The sequence below is a fragment of the Colius striatus genome, chromosome 3, assembly GCF_028858725.1.
Source record: "Colius striatus isolate bColStr4 chromosome 3, bColStr4.1.hap1, whole genome shotgun sequence".
NCBI classification, from domain to species: domain Eukaryota; kingdom Metazoa; phylum Chordata; class Aves; order Coliiformes; family Coliidae; genus Colius; species Colius striatus.
This window is the reverse complement of record NC_084761.1, coordinates 699438-717298: the sequence shown is the minus strand read 5'-3', so window position 1 is coordinate 717298 and position 17861 is coordinate 699438. Positions and strand designations below refer to the sequence as shown.

General features: G+C 62.6%; 1 protein-coding gene across 1 annotated transcript; it reads right to left on the bottom strand.

Annotated features, from left to right (window-relative positions):
- Positions 1-716: 716 nt before the first annotated feature.
- FBXL16 (F-box and leucine rich repeat protein 16) lies at positions 717-16158 on the bottom strand. The gene is made up of 6 exons (XM_061994143.1): positions 16123-16158; positions 5195-5905; positions 3975-4483; positions 2239-2323; positions 1660-1723; positions 717-865 (listed from the first exon to the last, which is right to left on the bottom strand). Exons 2-6 carry the CDS (start codon positions 5888-5890, stop codon positions 717-719), a joined length of 1503 nt encoding a protein of 500 aa, XP_061850127.1. The 5' UTR covers positions 5891-5905; positions 16123-16158.
- Positions 16159-17861: the final 1703 nt, after the last annotated feature.

The window sequence follows — 17861 nt, the reverse complement described above, 5'->3', positions numbered from 1 at the left end:
CCCAGGGACCCCGAAGCCTGCCGTACCACGAGACTGAAGCGAGCGAGCATGCGAGGGGGGCGGAGAAAAACATCCTATTGACCAGGAGCAAGCGGCGGGCACCCCGAGGGCAGGGCCGGGGGCTCGGAGGGGGGAGACACGCAGCACGGGGAGGGCGGCTCGGCGACCCGCTCCAGGGCTGTGAGGGGACCCAGCCAGCTTCTGCCATCACCCAAGGGTGCCGAAAACAAGCATCCTCTTCTTGCCCGTCCCCGGGAGCATCCGCTGGTCCCCGGGAGCATCCTCTGATCCCCTGCAACGTCCCTTGGTCCCCTGGAACATCCTCGGCAGCGGGGCCGCGTGCTGTCCTGGCAGCGGGGTGGGGGCAGGATGCGGCCCGGGGCGGGGGGGGGATCACTCCGCCATAGCCGTCCCGCGTTGGGTCTTCCCGATGTCTGTGTGTCCGTCCGGAAGGGACTGGCGGGACAGCGGGAGGAGGACGGGTCGTGGCAGCGGTGTGGGGGGGCAATTTACAGGGAGGGTTTTCCGCTGTGGGGTGATGCTGTCCCCCAGCTGCCACCCCCACGGAGCCCCGCGTCCCTCGGGGGCGCCGATGCGGAGGGTGTCTGGGGTGGGTTGGAATGGATCGGCGTCCTCGCCGTGCCCCGGCAGACGGGCAGCAGCGCCGTGGGCGACGTCTGGCAGGGCGGGCGCGGGGCGGGCGGCCGGGCCCGGCGCTACTCGATCACCATGCAGCACGGCAGGTGCTGAGAGAAGTACTTGAAGAGCTCCGGGGTGGCCCCGGGGCAGTTGGTGAGCTCCAGCTCCTCCAGCTCCTGCAGCTGCACCAGCCCCGACAGCCCTGTGGTGGTCAGCAAGGGGCAGCCTGCAAGGAGACAGGGCACGCTGTCACCCCAAAACACCTGCACTCCCCACGAACACCCCCCTAAACACACCGACAGCCCAAAGCCCAGCAGCTGAAAAGAACCCAGCCCTCCAAAAAACCAGTATCCCAAAACAGCAACAGCTCCAAAGCCAGCACCCCAAAACCCAGCATCCCAAACAGCAACAGCTCCAAAGCCAGCACCTCAAAAAACAGCATCCCAAACAGCAACAGCTCCAAAGCCAGCACCTCAAAAAACAGCATCCCAAACAGCAACAGCTCCAAAGCCAGCACCTCAAAAAACAGCATCCCAAACAGCAACAGCTCCAAAGCCAGCACCTCAAAAAACAGCATCCCAAACCAGCAACACCTCCAAAGCCAGCACCTCAAAAAACAGCATCCCAAACAGCAACAGCTCCAAAGCCAGCACCTCAAAAAACAGCATCCCAAACAGCAACAGCTCCAAAGCCAGCACCTCAAAAAACAGCATCCCAAACCAGCAACACCTCCAAAGCCAGCATCCTAAAACCCAGCAGCCCAAAATATGATACTCACAAAACCTCAAAGAGAGGAACCCCAAAAAGCCCATCACCCCAAGAGTGAAGCTGCACAGCCCTCCTCAGGGAGCTGGTCTGGGTGCAGGTGCCTGGATGGCTGGAGGGGTGAGGGAGCCATGCCATGCTGGTTTAGGGGGATGCTGGCTGTCCCTTGGGCTGTCCCCTGGGCTGTCCCTGTCCCCCCACCCCATGGAGACCCAGCCACCCCATCCCAGGTGGGAGATATGGGGGGGATCTCACCAGCCAGTGAGAGGAGGCGCAGGCTGCCCATGCTCAGGAGGTGCTTCAGGCCAAAATCCTGCACCTGGAAAAGAAAACGAGTGAGAGTGGGGAGGGACAAGGGAGGGGGCAGCACAGCACCCAGGGACTTGGTGTTGTTGGGCAGGGTGTTGGGGATAGAGTGCAGGATGCTGGGGCAGGGTGCTGGGTGCAGGGAGAGGGTGCTGGAGTAGGGTGAAGGATGCTGGGGCAGGGAGCTGGGTGCAGGGAGAGGGTGCTGGAGTAGGGTGAAGGATGCTGGGGCAGAGAGCAGCAGGGTGTAGAAATGGGGTGAAAGATGATGAGGCAAGGTGCTGGGAGCTGGGGCAGGATGCTGGGTGTTGGTGCAGGGAGCTGGGTGTTGGGAGCCAGGGCAGAGAGCTGGGGCAGGGTGCCAGGATTGAGCCCCAGTGAGCTGACAGGAGCACCTCATCCCTTCCCAGCACCAAGTTGGCTCCATTCAGCCTGGGGTGCCCACCCTGAGCCTGAGGCTCGTTCCCAGGGAGCTGCCATCTGCTCTGTGCCATGCTGGGACAGGCATGGCTGCATTCCCACACCTACCTGGCAGCACCAGCGCAGGTAGAGGCTCCGCAGGGACGACATGGTGGACAGGTAGCTGAGGCCGGTGTCGGTGATCCGCACGCACCTGCCAGGGACACGCCGAGTCAGCAACGGGCACAGTGGGGCACCCATGGGTGTCCTCAGAATGCAGCTCCTGTGGGGCACCCAGTGCCTCCAGCACAGCTCTGCGTGGTGTGGCACAGCATGGCTTGGTATGACATGATTTGGCTCAGCATGGCATGGCATGGTTTGGCACAACCTGACATGGCTCAGCATGGCATGGCGTGGTGTGGCATGGCTCAGTATGGCATTACAAGGTTTAGCATGGCATGGCTTGGTGTGGCATGACATGGCTTAGCATGGCATGGCTTGGTGTGGCATGGCATGGCATGGCATGGCTCAGTATGGCATGACATGGCTTAGCATGGCTTGGCATAGTGTGGCATGGCATGGTTTGGTATGGCATGACATGGCTCAGCAAGGCATGGCTTGATACAGCACAGTATAGCATGGCATGGCTTAGTGTGGCTCAATATGGTATGACATGGCTCAGCATGGCATGGCATGCCTTGGCACAGTTTGGTATGGCTCAGCATGGCATGACATGGCTCAGCATGGCATGGCATGGCTCGACATGGTATGGCATGGCTTGACACAACTCAGTATAGCTCAGCATAGAATGGCATGGCTCAGCATGGCTCAGCATGGCATGACACAGCGCAGCATGGCATGGCATGCCTTGCCACAGCTTGGTATGGCTCAGCATGGCATGGCGTGGCTCAGCACTGCTTGACATGCTGTGGCATGACATGGCTTGGTATGGCATGACATGGCTCAGCAAAGCATGGCTTGATACAGCACAGTATAGCATGGCATGGCTTAGTGTGGCTCAATGTGGTATGACATGGCTCAGCATGGCATGGCATGCCTTGGCACAGTTTGGTATGGCTCAGCATGGCATGGGATGGCTTGACATGGTTTGACATGGATTGACACAGCTCAGTATAGCTCAGCAAAGAATGGCATGGCTCGGCATGGCTCAGCATGGCATGACACAGCTCAGCATGGCATGGCATGCCTTGGCACAGCTTGGTATGGCTCAGCATGGCATGACATGGCTCAGCAAGGCATGGCTTGATACAGCACAGTATAGCATGGCATGGCTTAGTGTGGCTCAATATGGTATGACATGGCTCAGCATGGCATGGCATGCCTTGGCACAGTTTGGTATGGCTCAGCATGGCATGGGATGGCTTGACATGGTTTGACATGGATTGACACAGCTCAGTATAGCTCAGCAAAGAATGGCATGGCTCGGCATGGCTCAGCATGCCATGACACAGCTCAGCATGGCATGGCATGCCTTGGCACAGCTTGGTATGGCTCAGCATGGCATGACATGGCTCAGCAAGGCATGGCTTGATACAGCACAGTATAGCATGGCATGGCTTAGTGTGGCTCAATATGGTATGACATGGCTCAGCATGGCATGGCATGCCTTGGCACAGTTTGGTATGGCTCAGCATGGCATGGGATGGCTTGACATGGTTTGACATGGATTGACACAGCTCAGTATAGCTCAGCAAAGAATGGCATGGCTCGGCATGGCTCAGCATGCCATGACACAGCTCAGCATGGCATGGCATGCCTTGGCACAGCTTGGTATGGCTCAGCATGGCATGGCATGCCATGGCACGTCTCAGCATGCCTCGGCACGGCTCGGCACAGCCCCGTACCTGTCCAGGACCAGCTCCTCCAGCTTGTGCAGGTCGCAGGCGATGTACTCCAGGGCCATGTCGGTGATGCGGGGGCACCAGGAGAGGTCGAGGCTGCGCAGCTTCCGCAGGTTCTCGGCCACCAGCTCCACGCCGTCGTCCGTCACCTTGGAGCAGCCCGAGAGGCTGAGCACGCTCAGGTTGGGCAGGCTGTGCACCATGTTGACCACGCCGTGGTTGGTGATCTCCCAGCAGGAGTTGAGGCGCAGGGTGTGGGTGGTGTAGCCTTGCTTGGCAGTGAAGTAGGCGAGGGCCGTGTCCGTCACGTGGTAGGCTTGCAGGTTGAGCTCGGTGAGATTGGGCAGGAGCTGCGAGATGGCAGCGATGGCGTCGTCGGCCACGTTGATGCAGTCGCTGACGCTGAGCGCCGTGATGCGGGCGTTGAGGCTGGACCACAGCCCGGCCTCCGTGAAGTCGTTGCAGCCCGACAGCTCCAGCCGCACCACGCCTTGCATCTGCTCCAGCATCACCTGCGTGTGCCCGGGGGCTGCGGGTCAGGGCACGGCGGGCGCCGCTGCTTGCTCCACGCGGCCCTGCGCTGCCCCCCCGTCTCACTCTGAGCCCACCCGGGGCTGTTCCCATGGCCCCCAGTGCCCTGCGTGGCTCCAGCCCTCTCCTGGGGCTCCTCAGCGTCAGAGCAGTGCTGTGCCCTAGGGCATGCCAGCAGCTGCAGGGGACAGGGGACCAGCGGGCACCCCTGGCTGCAGCCCCTGCCTGGTACCTGATGCTGTTGTTGGGGGCAGGATTAGCCCCACACTCAGCTTGGGCACTGCCAGAAGTCTCTTCCAACCTCTACCATTCTATGATTCTCTGTGAAGATGCAGCCACAGAGCAGCTGTGTTTGGCAGGGGACCTCTGTGGGGACGCTGGTGGCACCACACAAGACCAGAAATTGCCCCACGTCCCTCTGACCCGCAGCCCCCTGCCCAGGTGACCAGCACGGCTGGGGAGCAGCCAGCCAAACGAGGATTTCTCCATCCCCTGCTCCCTGCTCACCACCGACCATCACACCCACCACCCATCGGTACAGCCGCCCTGCCTGGCTTTGCCTTCCTGGCAGCACCCACAGGCAGCAGGGACGGATCCTGCCCTCCCGGCAGCATCCTCACCCCCTCCCGGCTGGGCAGCACCAGTCGCAGCTACCAGGCAGGACCCGCCAGTGCCACGGTTCAGCCACCTACCTCCAAGCCCGCATCCGTGATGGTCGACCTCTTAAGGCTCATGGACTTGACCCCCTTCTTGGAGAGGGGGTAGTTGTCAATGAACTCACAAATGTCCAGGTCAGAGACGCCCACGAGGCAGAAGCCGTCGAAGCCGCGGACGGCGAAGCCCTGAAGGCTCACAAACTCCTTCTCTCCCCCGGGCAGGACGTTGTAGAGCTCTTTGGTGTGCAGGACCGGAGTCAAGCCCACCCAGAACTTGGGCTGGTAGAGCACCCTCCGCCAGGCCTTGCACACCTGCGCCAGGACACACTTCTCGCACGCCGAAAAGTACCAGAACAGGCGGTTGAGGATCTTCTCGTCCACCGCCAGCTGCCTCTCGGCCGCTGAGGCCGGCAGCCGCTCCGGGGACGGCTGCTCCGCGCCTTCGCTCCCGCTCAGTCCCACCAAGGAAGCGCCGGGAGGGGACGAGACGCCGGCCAGAGCGGCCAAGGAGAGAGGGGAGGCCAGGCTGGGGATGGGCAGGTCGCTGCGGTGGGCTAAGGCCGGGCTGAGGATGGCAGGCACGGAGGAAGGCTGGCACAGGCGGTTCTTCACGGCCGGGGTGCCTTTGGTGATGCTGGCGGAGCCGAGGCCGTTGGGCTGCGTGGGGATCTTCACCAGGCCATTGCGGGGCAAACATGGGGGCTTGGTGTCGCCGTTTCGAGGGTTCGACATCTTCCACAGGTCTTTCTGCAACACAGGGACGTGGGCTGAGGGGCTGTGGGGGCGGCAGAGAGGGGCTGAGGGGCTGCAGGGACAGCAGAGAGGGGCTGCAGGGACAGCAGAGAGGGGCTGAGGGGCTGTGAGGGCAGCAGAGAGGGGCTGAGGAGCTGCAGGGACAGCAGAGAGGGGCTGCAGGGACAGCAGAGAGGGGCTGAGGGGCTGTGGGGGCGGCAGAGAGGGGCTGAGGGGCTGTGGGGGCAGCAGAGAGGGGCTGAGGGGCTGCAGGGACAGCAGAGAGGGGCTGCAGGGACAGCAGAGAGGGGCTGAGGGGCTGCAGGGACAGCAGAGAGGGGCTGAGGGGCTGTGGGGGCAGCAGAGGGGCTGCAGGGACAGCAGAGAGGGGCTGAGGGGCTGTGGGGGCAGCAGAGGGGCTGCAGGGACAGCAGAGAGGGGCTGAGGGGCTGCAGGGCTGCCAGGGGATGTTGTGGTACTGATAGAGAGGGAGACCCTGGACGACCCTGTGCACGGAGCAGGGTGGCCCAGGGGAGTGGGCAGTGAGGGTCTGCAGGGCACAGCTGCAGAGGGCACAGAGTGGGGTCCTCGAAGGGTCTGCAGGGTCTTCTGAGGGTCTGCAGGGTCCTGACATTCCCCGTGGTGGGGGACAGATGGGAATTTGTCCCTGGCCATTCACATCCCTCTCTGAGCCTGAGATCCAGCCACCCATGGAAGATGGAGTTAGACCATCACATCACGGACAGGTTTGGGTTGGAAGGGGCCTTTAAAAGGCATCTAGTCCATCCCACCTGCCGTGAGCAGGGGCATCTTCAACCAGGCTGGTTTGCTCCCAGCCCTGTTCAACCTACCCTTGAATGTTTCCAGGCATGGGGCAGCCACAGCCTCTCTGAGCAGCCTGTCTCAATGCCTCACCACCCTCAGCATCAAAACCATCTGAATCTCCCTTCTTTTAGTTTCAAACCATTAAACTTTTCCCTGTCACTACAGGCTGTGCTAAAAAAGCCTGTCCACATCTTTCTTACAAGCCCCTCTTGCCATAAGGTTTCCCTGGAGCCTGCTCTTCCCCACACTACACAACTCCAGCTCCCTCAGCCTGTCTGTACAGGAGAGCTGCTCCAGCTCCCTCAGCATGTGCTCACAGCAGAGCTGCTCCAGCTCCCTCAGCCCGTGCTCACAGCAGAGCTGCTCCAGCTCCCTCAGCCCGTGCTCACAGCAGAGCTGCTCCATCTCCCTCAGCCCGTGCTCACAGCAGAGCTGCTCCAGCTCCCTCAGCCCGTGCTCACAGCAGAGCTGCTCCAGCTCCCTCAGCCCGTGCTCCCAGCAGAGCTGCTCCATCTCCCTTAGCCTGTGCTCACAGCAGAGCTGCTCCAGCCCTTGGATCCCTTCCATGGAGGGGTGTTGAGGCAGTGGTGGTGGGGCAGAGCTGCCCATGCTGTCCGTGGCAGCCAGGCGCTGGGCGCTGAGCCTGTGCCAGCCGGGAGCTGTGCCGAGCTGTGCCCAGCCTCATGGCTGCCAAAGCCCCCCCAGCAAACCAGGCCAATCAATATTTCAGTGGCAGCGAGGCCCTGCCACACCCCACCATCCATTATTCAACACATCTCCCTCTATAAATACAGAGGTGAATAATTGATGGGGGCTCAGTTCCCCCTCTGCCAGCCCCAGCCCCAGCCCCAGGCGGTGCCTGAGCAAGGCTCTGCCTGTCCTGCCCACAGCCTGGCTGTGGTTGCTATTTGTGCCAAACCTTGCCAAAGAGGGTTGGAGGGCACTGGTGGCCTCTGGGGACACGGTGAGGAGCTGGAGCCTGAGGAAGCAGCTTCCAGCCCAGAGATCAGGGGACGTGAACACAGCCCCTGAGTCCCAAGGGGTGGTTGGCACATCCATCCAGTTGTGGCTGATGGGACCCGAGTACCCTCTCCATCCCCAGCTCCCTGGAGACCCGAGATAAAAACAAGGGGATTATCTGCTTGCTTTGTGATGGAGAGAGATCGAGGGAGCAGCATCCCAGCCCGTGATGCTCCTGGACCAGGTTGCACCATGAAGCTGGCAGGGATGGCTGCCAGGCTGCCCATGGTTTCCACCCTCCCAGCATCCCTGAGCCTCATCCAGTCCATCTATAGCAGCTGGGCAGAGCAGCAGCCACCTCAAAGGTTCTGTGGCAGAGCTCCCGTGCAGGGGGTCCCGGGGAAGCTCTGCCCCCTGCAGCAGATCCCGAGGACAGGGATCGGGGGACGGGGCGGTGGGAGCTGCTACAGCCCGTCCCGTGCTGCCAGCGGTAGCGATGCTGAGGTGCCTGCAGACAGCCCGGCCCGGCCCAGGGGCAGCGACGTGGCGAGCAGCCGGTCCCCGGGGACAAGCCCAGCCCTGAGCAGACAGTCCGGCGCCTTTCCCCGCTCGGATGCAGCCTCTGCTGCCTCTGCTCACCCTTCCCGAGAGAGGAGCCGGGCTGCTGAGGCTCGGGCATGGGTTAAAACTCGCTTGAAAGCAAGGAGAAGAGGAAGGGAAAGAAAGAAGAAAGTTAAACCCGAGGGCTCGGTGCTTGGCAGTAATTAGGGAAGCAAACAGAACGTGCAGCAGGGTGTCTAACAGAGCCCATCCAGCACAAATCCAAACAGATAACGAGCAGGCGGCACGGGAAGGCTGTCACTCCGGCACCGAGCCCGCAGCCAGAGCCGTGCAGCAGGCTGGTGGCCCCCGGGGAGAGGGCAGGTGGTGGCAGAGGGGCAGCCGGGGCCTCGGGAGCCCGAGGGGACGGTCACAGCAGCAGACATATGCAGACAAGTCGTCGGACTGAAATGCAGCCAGCGGGAAGTGTTGGCAACGGCTCCAACCGGCTCAGAGCTCGGCTGGTCCCCGAGGCCGGGCTCGGGGAGGGGGGGAAAGATGAGCCAGTTCCCCCCTGCCCCCGGCACTGAGGCTGCCCGTCTGGCTCACAGAAATCCTGACTGGTGAACGAGCTGGGAAGTCACTTCGAATAGAAAGATGGCCAGAGATTCGGGCCCCTGGGCACAGGCAGGCTCCAGGCAGCAGCAACGGGAGGCTCAGCAAACAGCACAGGGATGCATCCCTCCGGGGAACGGGCAGGGGAGGATCCGGGGGCTCCTGACACCCCAAAAGGAGCAGGACTGTGACTGGGGGAGGGACCACAGCCTGGAGAAGGTGAGCTAGGGACACAGACTGGGGAAGGGTGAAGGTCCAATAGCTTCTCTCTGCCCTGTTCCTGGCACCACGACGCAGTGCTGGGATCTGCCCCCACCAGCAGCACTCTGGGGCTGAGGCCACATCACTCAGATGTCCAAAGTGCAAGTACTGCATCCTGCAGAGGTCAGAGCTGCTGTGTGCTGGGATGCCCAGGATACACCTTGCCCTGCCCCAGGCTCTCCCTCCAACCTCCTGTGGCAGTTTACTGTGAAGTTGCCTTGGAGGTGTCAGTACAGGCCCCCACTGATGTCCCAGCAGCTCCATGAGCACCTCCATATGCTTCTTGCCACCCCAAAACTGCAGGAGAGCAGAGATTTGGCTTTGTCTCCTCTCCCCATCATTTCACTCTTCTCATACTGCGTGACTGAGACAACCACATCATCATCAGAGAGCTCAGCACTCGGTACAACCAGCCTTACTCTGGGATCTCATAGGAAAGGCCCCCCCTAAGCAAACCCCAGGCTGTGGCTCACGAGGGAAGCGGCTGCTGGCAGTGGAGTGCCAGCTCCTGAGCCACAGTGGGAGGAAACCTGACAAAGCCAAAGGGCAAAGTCTTTTAGTCTCCCCAATTCACTCCAGGATGCACATTTCCCAGGAAACGTCATTGCCAGGGAAGTCACACCATTCATGAGGGTTTTGTCATCCACAATGAGCGATGATGCAGTGGTGGGGGGCGGATTTGACGCAGGAAGAGGGAAGAAAGCAAAAGGGGTCTATGAACCTGTCACTACAAACATTGCACAGATGATGAAGGTGCTGGGAAGAACAGGACAAAAGCTGCCAGGAAGACAGAGCTTGTCCAAGCTGTTCTAAAGTTTAGAGTCATAGAATCATTCAGGTTGTTTAAGCCCCTGAAGCTGCTGCAGTCCCAGCCCTGCCCTCACCCTGCCCAGCCCAGCACTGACCCACAGCCCTCAGCACCTCAGCCCCACGCCTTTGGGATCCCTCCAGGGCTGGGCACTCCCCCAGCTCCCTGGGCAGCCTGGCACAGGGGCTGACACCCCTCTCAGGGAAACAGTTCTGCCTCAGCTCCAATTTCAACCTACCCTGGCACAACTTGAACCCATTTCCTCATGTCCTACCATTCATTACTGGGGAAAAGAGATCGACCCCCTCCTCAGTACAACATCCTTTCAGGTAGCTGTAGAGAGTGATCATGTCTCCTCTCAGCCTCCTCTCCTCTAGGGTAAACATCCTCAGCTGTCTCCGACGCTCCTCATAAGCCCTGTTCTCCATCTCTATGTGTCAGCAAAGCAGGATGAGGGCTTCAATGGACGGGACCCTGTCAGTGAGCGTTTGCTGGGACACCCCAGGCTGTGCTGGATCACAGTCATCGCACTGCAGCCAGGCTCGAGGGCAAGCTCCGGACCAGCCGGGCTTGGAGCCTACCGAGGGCTCTGTGTCACCAGAGCTCGGAGGCCGCTGGGGACCCGGGACTGGCCGGAGCTGGGAGGCGCTGGGGCGGCCCCACTCAGCACCGCGGGCACAGGCGCGTTCAGCACCGCAGACAGCGGCCCGACGCGCGCTGCCCCGCACAGCCAGCACAGCCCCGCACAGCCCCACACAGCCCGCACAGCCCCGCACAGCCCCACACAGCCCGCACAGCCCGCACAGCCCGCACAGCCCCGCACAGCCCCGCACAGCCCCACACAGCCCGCACAGCCCGCACAGCCAGCAGAGCCCGCACAGCCCCGCACAGCCCACATAGCCCCGCACGCCCCGCACAGCCCCGCACGCCCCGCACAGCCTGCACAGCCCCGCACGCCCCGCACAGCCTGCACGCCCCGCACAGCCTGCACAGCCCTGCACAGCCCCGCACAGCCCCGCACAGCCCACACAGCCAGCACAGCCCCGCACAGCCAGCACAGCCCCGCACGCCCCGCACAGCCTGCACAGCCCCGCACAGCCCACACAGCCCCGCACAGCCCCGCACAGCCCCGCACGCCCCGCACAGCCAGCACAGCCCCGCACAGCCCCTCACAGCCAGCACAGCCCCGCACAGCCCGCACAGCCCCGCACAGCCCCGCACAGCCCCGCACAGCCAGCACAGTCAGCACAGCCCCGCGAGCTGCCCCGGGGACCCGCGTCCGCAGCGGCCTGGGGGGACACACCGCTGCTGCCCCACCACTGCCCTGCCAGGACCCACCACTGCCCCGTCACTGCCCTGCCAGGACACACCGCTGCTGCCCCACCACTGCCCTGCCAGGACCCACCACTGCCCCGTCACTGCCCTGCCAGGACACACCGCTGCTGCCCCACCACTGCCCTGCCAGGACCCACCACTGCCCCGTCACTGCCCTGCCAGGACACACCGCTGCTGCCCCGCCACTGCCCTGCCAGGACCCACACACTGCTGCTGCCCCTCCACTGCCCTGCCAGGACACACCCTGCCAGGACCCACTGCTGCCCAGTCACTGCCCTGCCAGGACCCGCTGCTGCCCTGCCAGGCCCTGTATTGCCCTCCTGGGCCATGTGAGGATCATTTGTTTCTCCAACAGTTCTCTGTGAGGATCCACCATTGCCCTGCCAGGTCTCTGCAAGGATCCACTGCTTCCCATTCAGATCCCTGTGAGGACCTGCCATTGCCCCCCCAGGTCCCTGTGAGGATCCACCATTGCACTGCCAGGTCCCTGTGAGAATCCACCACTGCCCATCCAGATCCCTGTGAGGACATGCCATTGCCCCCCCAGGTCCCTGTGAGCATCAGTGCCCCAACAGGTGCCCATGAGATCCCACTGTCGCCCCGCCGGGTCCCTGCAGCCTCCTCCTGCCCTGCCAGCCTGCTCTGAAGCCTTGTTATTGCCCTGCCAGAACCCAAGGCTGCTGCAAAACCGTTTCTGTAGAGCCACTGCTTCAGTGACAGAGCTGCTTGGCAGCAAGCAGCCATCGCTCAGGGCTTCCTGCACACACACACACAACACATCAATATGTACAAACACACAACACAACCACCCTGTCAGAGCCCTGGGAGCTGGTGGCTGCACCTTCCAGGAGCCTCGGTGTTGGGCTGCACAGCCATACACACAGGCACTGGCAGGGAGAAGCGCCTGCACACACACACACACACACACACACACACAGAGGGTTGCATCAGCTGAATTCATTAGCCCGTCTATTTTTACTAATGCAGCAAATCAAGTTGCTCTACAGGCGGAGAAAAACACACCCGAGACACGGGGCTGAGGCGGAGCACACAGCCCAGGCTTTTGTCCAGCACCCCCCAGGGAAGCGGCTCCTCGGCTCTACGTGACACCCCCGAGCAGCAGCAATGCTGGGCAGGCTCTGGCTTTGGGGGCACTGAACCTGCCAGCCCAGGCACGTGGCAGGAATAAAGACATCCCAGTACACAGATCACTTTCTGCCTCCTGCTCTGATGCACAGGCCACTGTGCTGTGTGATCACCAGCCTCTGAGGCCAGGTCCCCTCTGAGAGCCTGGATACCCCCAGAAATGTGGAGGAGCCACTGGCTGCCCCCAAGACAGAGGTGCAGTGGGTGTGTTTGGGCAGGGAGAAGCTGTGCATGTGTGTGTGTGTGTGTACACGGGCAGATCTGCGCTCCAGGGCTCAGCACTCGCACAAGTCAGCTGGGACACAGGCTCAGAGCACAGCTCCAAACTGTGCTGCCTACTCCTCAGCTGCACAAGCCAGGCACTGGTGATGAGGAAGGGCCTCATTGCTCTGCTTGGCCCCAAAGACCTGTCATTTGTGTGACAGGAGTTGGGGAACTCCTTCCTGAGATCGCCCGGAGCTCCTCGGGAGACCTGAGGGCTGAGAGCAGCTCTCCTGCTCCCTTGTTGGCTCCCAACGGTGCCAAAGAGCTCGTCCCACCTTGCAGTAGACAAAGAGATTCGGGAGGGCTTGAGAAAACACCTGGTTGGAGTGGCAGCCCTGCTGGCTGCTGCTCTGAGTGCCAGGCTGGGTGAGTCTGTCGCTGGGTCTCAGGCCAGGCAGCAGAGCCATTGCCACAGGGACTCCCCAGCACTGCTCTCACCCAGGTCCCACAGCCTTCCTGAATACAAGACCTGGGGCCAGGCTCTGCGGGGTCAGCTCTGCTCAGGCCCCCACTACTTACTACAGTTCATGCCCAGGAGCACTGGGAGACACAACTTGTGTCCCTCCCTGTGTTGCAGGGAGAAGGCAGAGCTCCAGTCTCCCAGGCCCAGCCAGGCAAAACTCCTTTGCAAGAAACAGTAGAGTCCCCTCCACCTGCCACCAGCCCTTCCTGCAGCAGCATTTGTCTTCTCTGCTAAGACCCAAATGTCCCGAAGACACGGAGCTCTGACCTCCCTCCTTATCCCAGGCAGCCTCACATCCCTGGGGGTACCTCCCATCCCATGCAGCCTCACACCCCTGGGGACATCCCCCACCCAGGAGGATCACAGGATGCACAGAGCAGGACCTCAGTGTGCTGCCTTGGGCTCACCTCTTCCAGCCTCCTCTGGAGGTCCTGGCTCTCACTGCTGTAGGAGGATGCTCATGCTTCAGCCAAGCTTCACCCTGCTCCCCAACAATCGAGGTAGAGGGAAGAGGAGGCAGCTCCCCTTCTGCTGGCTGCTGCCTGGCCTGGCTTCCCCTTGCTGCAAGCTCAGAGTCCAATCACCAGCACCCAGCACGTTACAGCCCTTCTCTTGCCCCTCTCGGGCACAGGAAAGGGTGAACTAAAACACAAGATCCCGTGAGGAGAGAGGAGCCAGGGACTGTGCCCATGGCTCCCCACAAGCCTCCTATCCCCAGGACATGGATGTGCTCCTCAGGCACTGCTGGGGCTTGAGCCTCTTCTTCAAATCCCTTCCAGATACAGCAATAGCCACGCAACCAGCCACATGTCCCTGGCCTTGGGAGGTCTGTCAAGAGCAGGGGTTGGGGCAAGGCAAGTGAACACCAGGGCAAACAGGCAGCATCCAGCCACAGGACTCCTTGATGTGGGGGGCTTAAGGGGCCAAATGCCCCTTCACAAGCTGCACAAAGCTGTATGTGCATCCAGGGGGCAAAGACACGGGTCTGATCCTGCTCCCGGGGCAGCCCCCAGCCACCTGCTTCCCCCAGCACGGGTGACACCTCCAGCAGGGAGGAACCTCAGAGAGACAGCTTCCAAACACCGTCCCCTTGAGACCATCCCTCTCCCCTGCACCCAGCAAACGTGGCGGGTGGGCAGAGGCTGGGCGGGGGTGGGCTGCTGCTGAAGGAGCCCCACTCGCCCACACAGCCCATCCTGCTCCCTCCCACGCCACCAGCACCCACACGCCTCCCAAACCCCTTCTCTCCTCTGGGGGTGCTGCTCCATCCCCACAGGCACCGGCTCGGAGAGGGGGAAGCTGAGGTAGGGGCAGGGGTGATGTGGCTTGGCCATGGAGCTGCCAGAGTTTGAGGCACAAGCTTGAACCTGCAGAGCACGAAGGCAGGATCTGACCCTCAAACTCAAAGTGCTGCCACTCCAGCCACGCTTCTCCTGACCACAGTGTGGCCACGTCTCCGTGGGGTGCTCAACACGGAGCTGACCCCGCCACAGGAGATCATTTCCCACCTCCCCACTCCTGCATGTGCCACCCTGGAGTGTGCCTCTGTCCCCAGGAGCAGGATGTGGGGAAGTGGGAGGCTCATGGCCCTGGGGGTGCTGGAGCTGCTGGCATGGGGAGAGAGCAGGCCCAGCCATGGCAAAGGGATCGATGTGGGGGAAGCCAGCTCGGGGAAAAATAGATACCTAGCTCATTAAATATGGATGCTCCAGCGAGTCCTCCCCACTCCAAAGCCACCTCCCTCCCTCTTCCTGGTAGCCAGAGTGAAATCAGCGCCCAGCTTTCAGAGGAGGGGAGATGCCAGCGCGGCACGGCGCTCGCTCAGCGCCCGCTGCTCCCACCCTGCTGCGTGCTGAGCCCCCCTGGGTGCTGCAGAGGGGGACCGAGACCCCCTGTATCCTGGGCAGAGGGTGGTGGTGGAGCAGGACCTCTGCCAGGGGCGTCCATGCTGCAGGGACTGCCACGCTCCAGTCTTTGCTGCCCAGGCACTGCCACGTCTCATGGATGCAGGTGGATGCCCCAGAGCCACCCTGCTCCGTGTGCCCCGTGGCACCCCTGAACCCTGCCTGGGTGACCCGTGGAAGTTTCTGCCTGGTTGCTGCCACAATCCCCTGCCTCAGTTTCCCCCACCCATGCCTGTCCCAGCCCTTCCATGGGGCTCATCCTGCCCACCTGGCCAAGATCCTTCCACTCATCATCACCCTCTGCCCCACTGAAACAACCTGCTCCCGGCCACTGGCCCCCATCCTGGGCTGCTGAGGGGGTCCCTGGCCCCTCACTAAGCCCTGTGGGACCCCACTGTGGGGTTCAGCCCCCCAGCCCCATCCCAGCTGGGCCTTACCCTTCCTCCATCCCTCTGGGCCTTGGGATGAGGGGCAGCTGCCCCTGTCCCCAGACCCCAGCCCAAGTCACCCTGCATCCAGGGAAAGCCCCACTGAGGGGTTGGGGTGTCAGGGATTGGGGTGCAGACCTAGGGGTGCCCATGCAGCCACCGAGGAGAACAAGGGGCAATTTGGGGGCTGGTAGCCGGGGGTGGGGGCAAACAGCACCCCTACACCCCGGTGACCCTGTCCCCATGGTGCTACCCCCCCTACATCCCCTCCCCAAAGCACCTCTGCACCCCCCACTACCCACCCGACCCCCCCCCGCCGTTACCCACTGGGTGATGCCTGGCCATGCTGGGGGGGGAGGGGGGTACCAGCATCCCCCCCGCCACCCCGGGGGTGAGGGATCAGCATCACACCGACCACCATCTTCGGCTGGGCTACCGGGAGCAGGGAAAGGGTTGTGGGGAGCGGGTGGGGGCTGGAGGGAGCAGCACCGGGACCGGGAGCCGCGGGGCCGGGCCGGCTCCGCCGCCGTTATATAACGCGGCTCCATGATGCGGGGATGCGGCGGGGGGGTGGTTGCAGCTCCGGTGCTGGGTTCCGGTGCCGGTTTTACCGGTATCGGCGCCCGGTACCTGTACCCGACAGCGGCTTTGTGTTGCGGTGCGCTTTCGCGAGCGGTCCTTACCTCCGGCGCCGTGCCCCGCAGCTCATGCCATGCCTCGTGCCCCTCCGCTCGCGGTTGCAGGGGGTGGGGGGGGAAAAAAACCCAAAACCAACGCGGAGAAAACTGGGATCCCCCCCAAAAAATAATCCCGGTTGAAAAAGGGGCCGGATCCTGCCCGGCCCCCGCCCCAAACCCGCGGAACAACAGGAAAAATAAGCGGCGGCGGTGCGGGTGGGGGGGGAATAGGGCCGGATCCGGATCCGGGGGGGGATGGAGAAGGGGGGTCCCTCCTGTCAGGCAGCCCGGGGAGCTGCTCGCACACGCACACGCGCGTTTGCACACACGCACACGCGTGTCAGCAGCGGAGGCTGTTTAAAGAGACACCGTCGCTCGGTTGCGATAATGGATGGTGATGGGATGGCACCGGTACCGGCACCGGGAGGGGAGCGGCGAGGTGAGGGTGCGGGACACGGAGAGGGAGGGATGGGATGGAGGGAGGGAGGGAGAGATGCGGGGAGGGGGGCGGGAAGGGCTGGGCTGGCAGCTGGGAGTGCAGGCAGGGGGAGAGGGGGGTGGGTGGGTGAATGCAGGGGTGGAAGGATGGGGGGATGGAGGGAGGGAGGGAGGGATGGGGGGATGGAGGGGTGGAAGGAGAGATGGAGGGAGGTATGGAGAGAGAGAGGGAGGGATGACAGGGTGGAAGGAGAGAGAGGGATGGAGGGAGGGATGAAAGGATGGGGAGGTGAATGGAGGGATGGAAAGAGCTGGAGGGCTGGCTGGACAGATGGATGCTTGCTCTGGTTCTCTCCTCAGCAGGGCCCTGGCAGCTGGAGATCCTGGTGCAGACCCCTCTCACCACCCCAGGCCCCGCTGACAGCCCCTGGGGTGCCATGGGGACGGTGGATCCAGCAGCAGCACCCCGGGGTGCTGTGGGCACCCAGGGAAAGGGGGTGCACCCGGGTGCTGGGGGATTCACCCACCCAGGCCACGGCTGCTCCCACCAGAGACCCGCAGCCTCTGCCCCCCCATTTTCCATCACTCCCAGCTCAGCAACCACCCAGCACCCCCAGGCCGGGGCCCAGCTTCACCACTGCTCCCCAGACTGGAGGGGGCCAGTGAGGTGCCGTGTTTAACCCCTTCCTGCCCGCACCCCCCTGGCCCAGCCGTTTGTGAGCAGCGCCGGGGCCCTGGGGAAGCTGCAGCCGCCGCCTGGCTCCTGCCTCCATTATTTATAAGGCAGGTCGGGTTTCGAGCTGGCAGCTGGGAGAGGGTTTGGGGGAGGAGACTGTACACACACACACACACACACACACTCACACCCTCATCACACCCTGCCCAGCGGGTGACAACTGAAGGAAAAGGGGCCAGAGTGGCCCATGACTGCAGGGTTGTGCAGTGGCCTCATCCAGGTCCTTTCCCCATTGCCTGAGGAACTGTGGGTCCCCCTGTGACCCCCTGTGATGCCCAATCCCCCTGGGATCAATGTCCTCATTGACACAAGTATTTAAAAAGTGTTTATCAAGAGGATGGAGTGGCCTTTTTTTCTGTGGTGCCCAGTGCCAGGACAAGGGGTGATGGACATCAGCTGGGACACAAACAGTTCCCCTGGCACAGGAGGAGAAGCTCCTTTGGTGATGAGGGGAGGGAGCCCTAGCCCAGGCTGCCCAGGGAGGGTGTGGAGGCTCCTTCTCAGGAGGTTTCCAACCCCAGCTGGACACGTTCCTGTGCCCCCTGAGCCAGGGGAAGCTGCTGGAACAGGG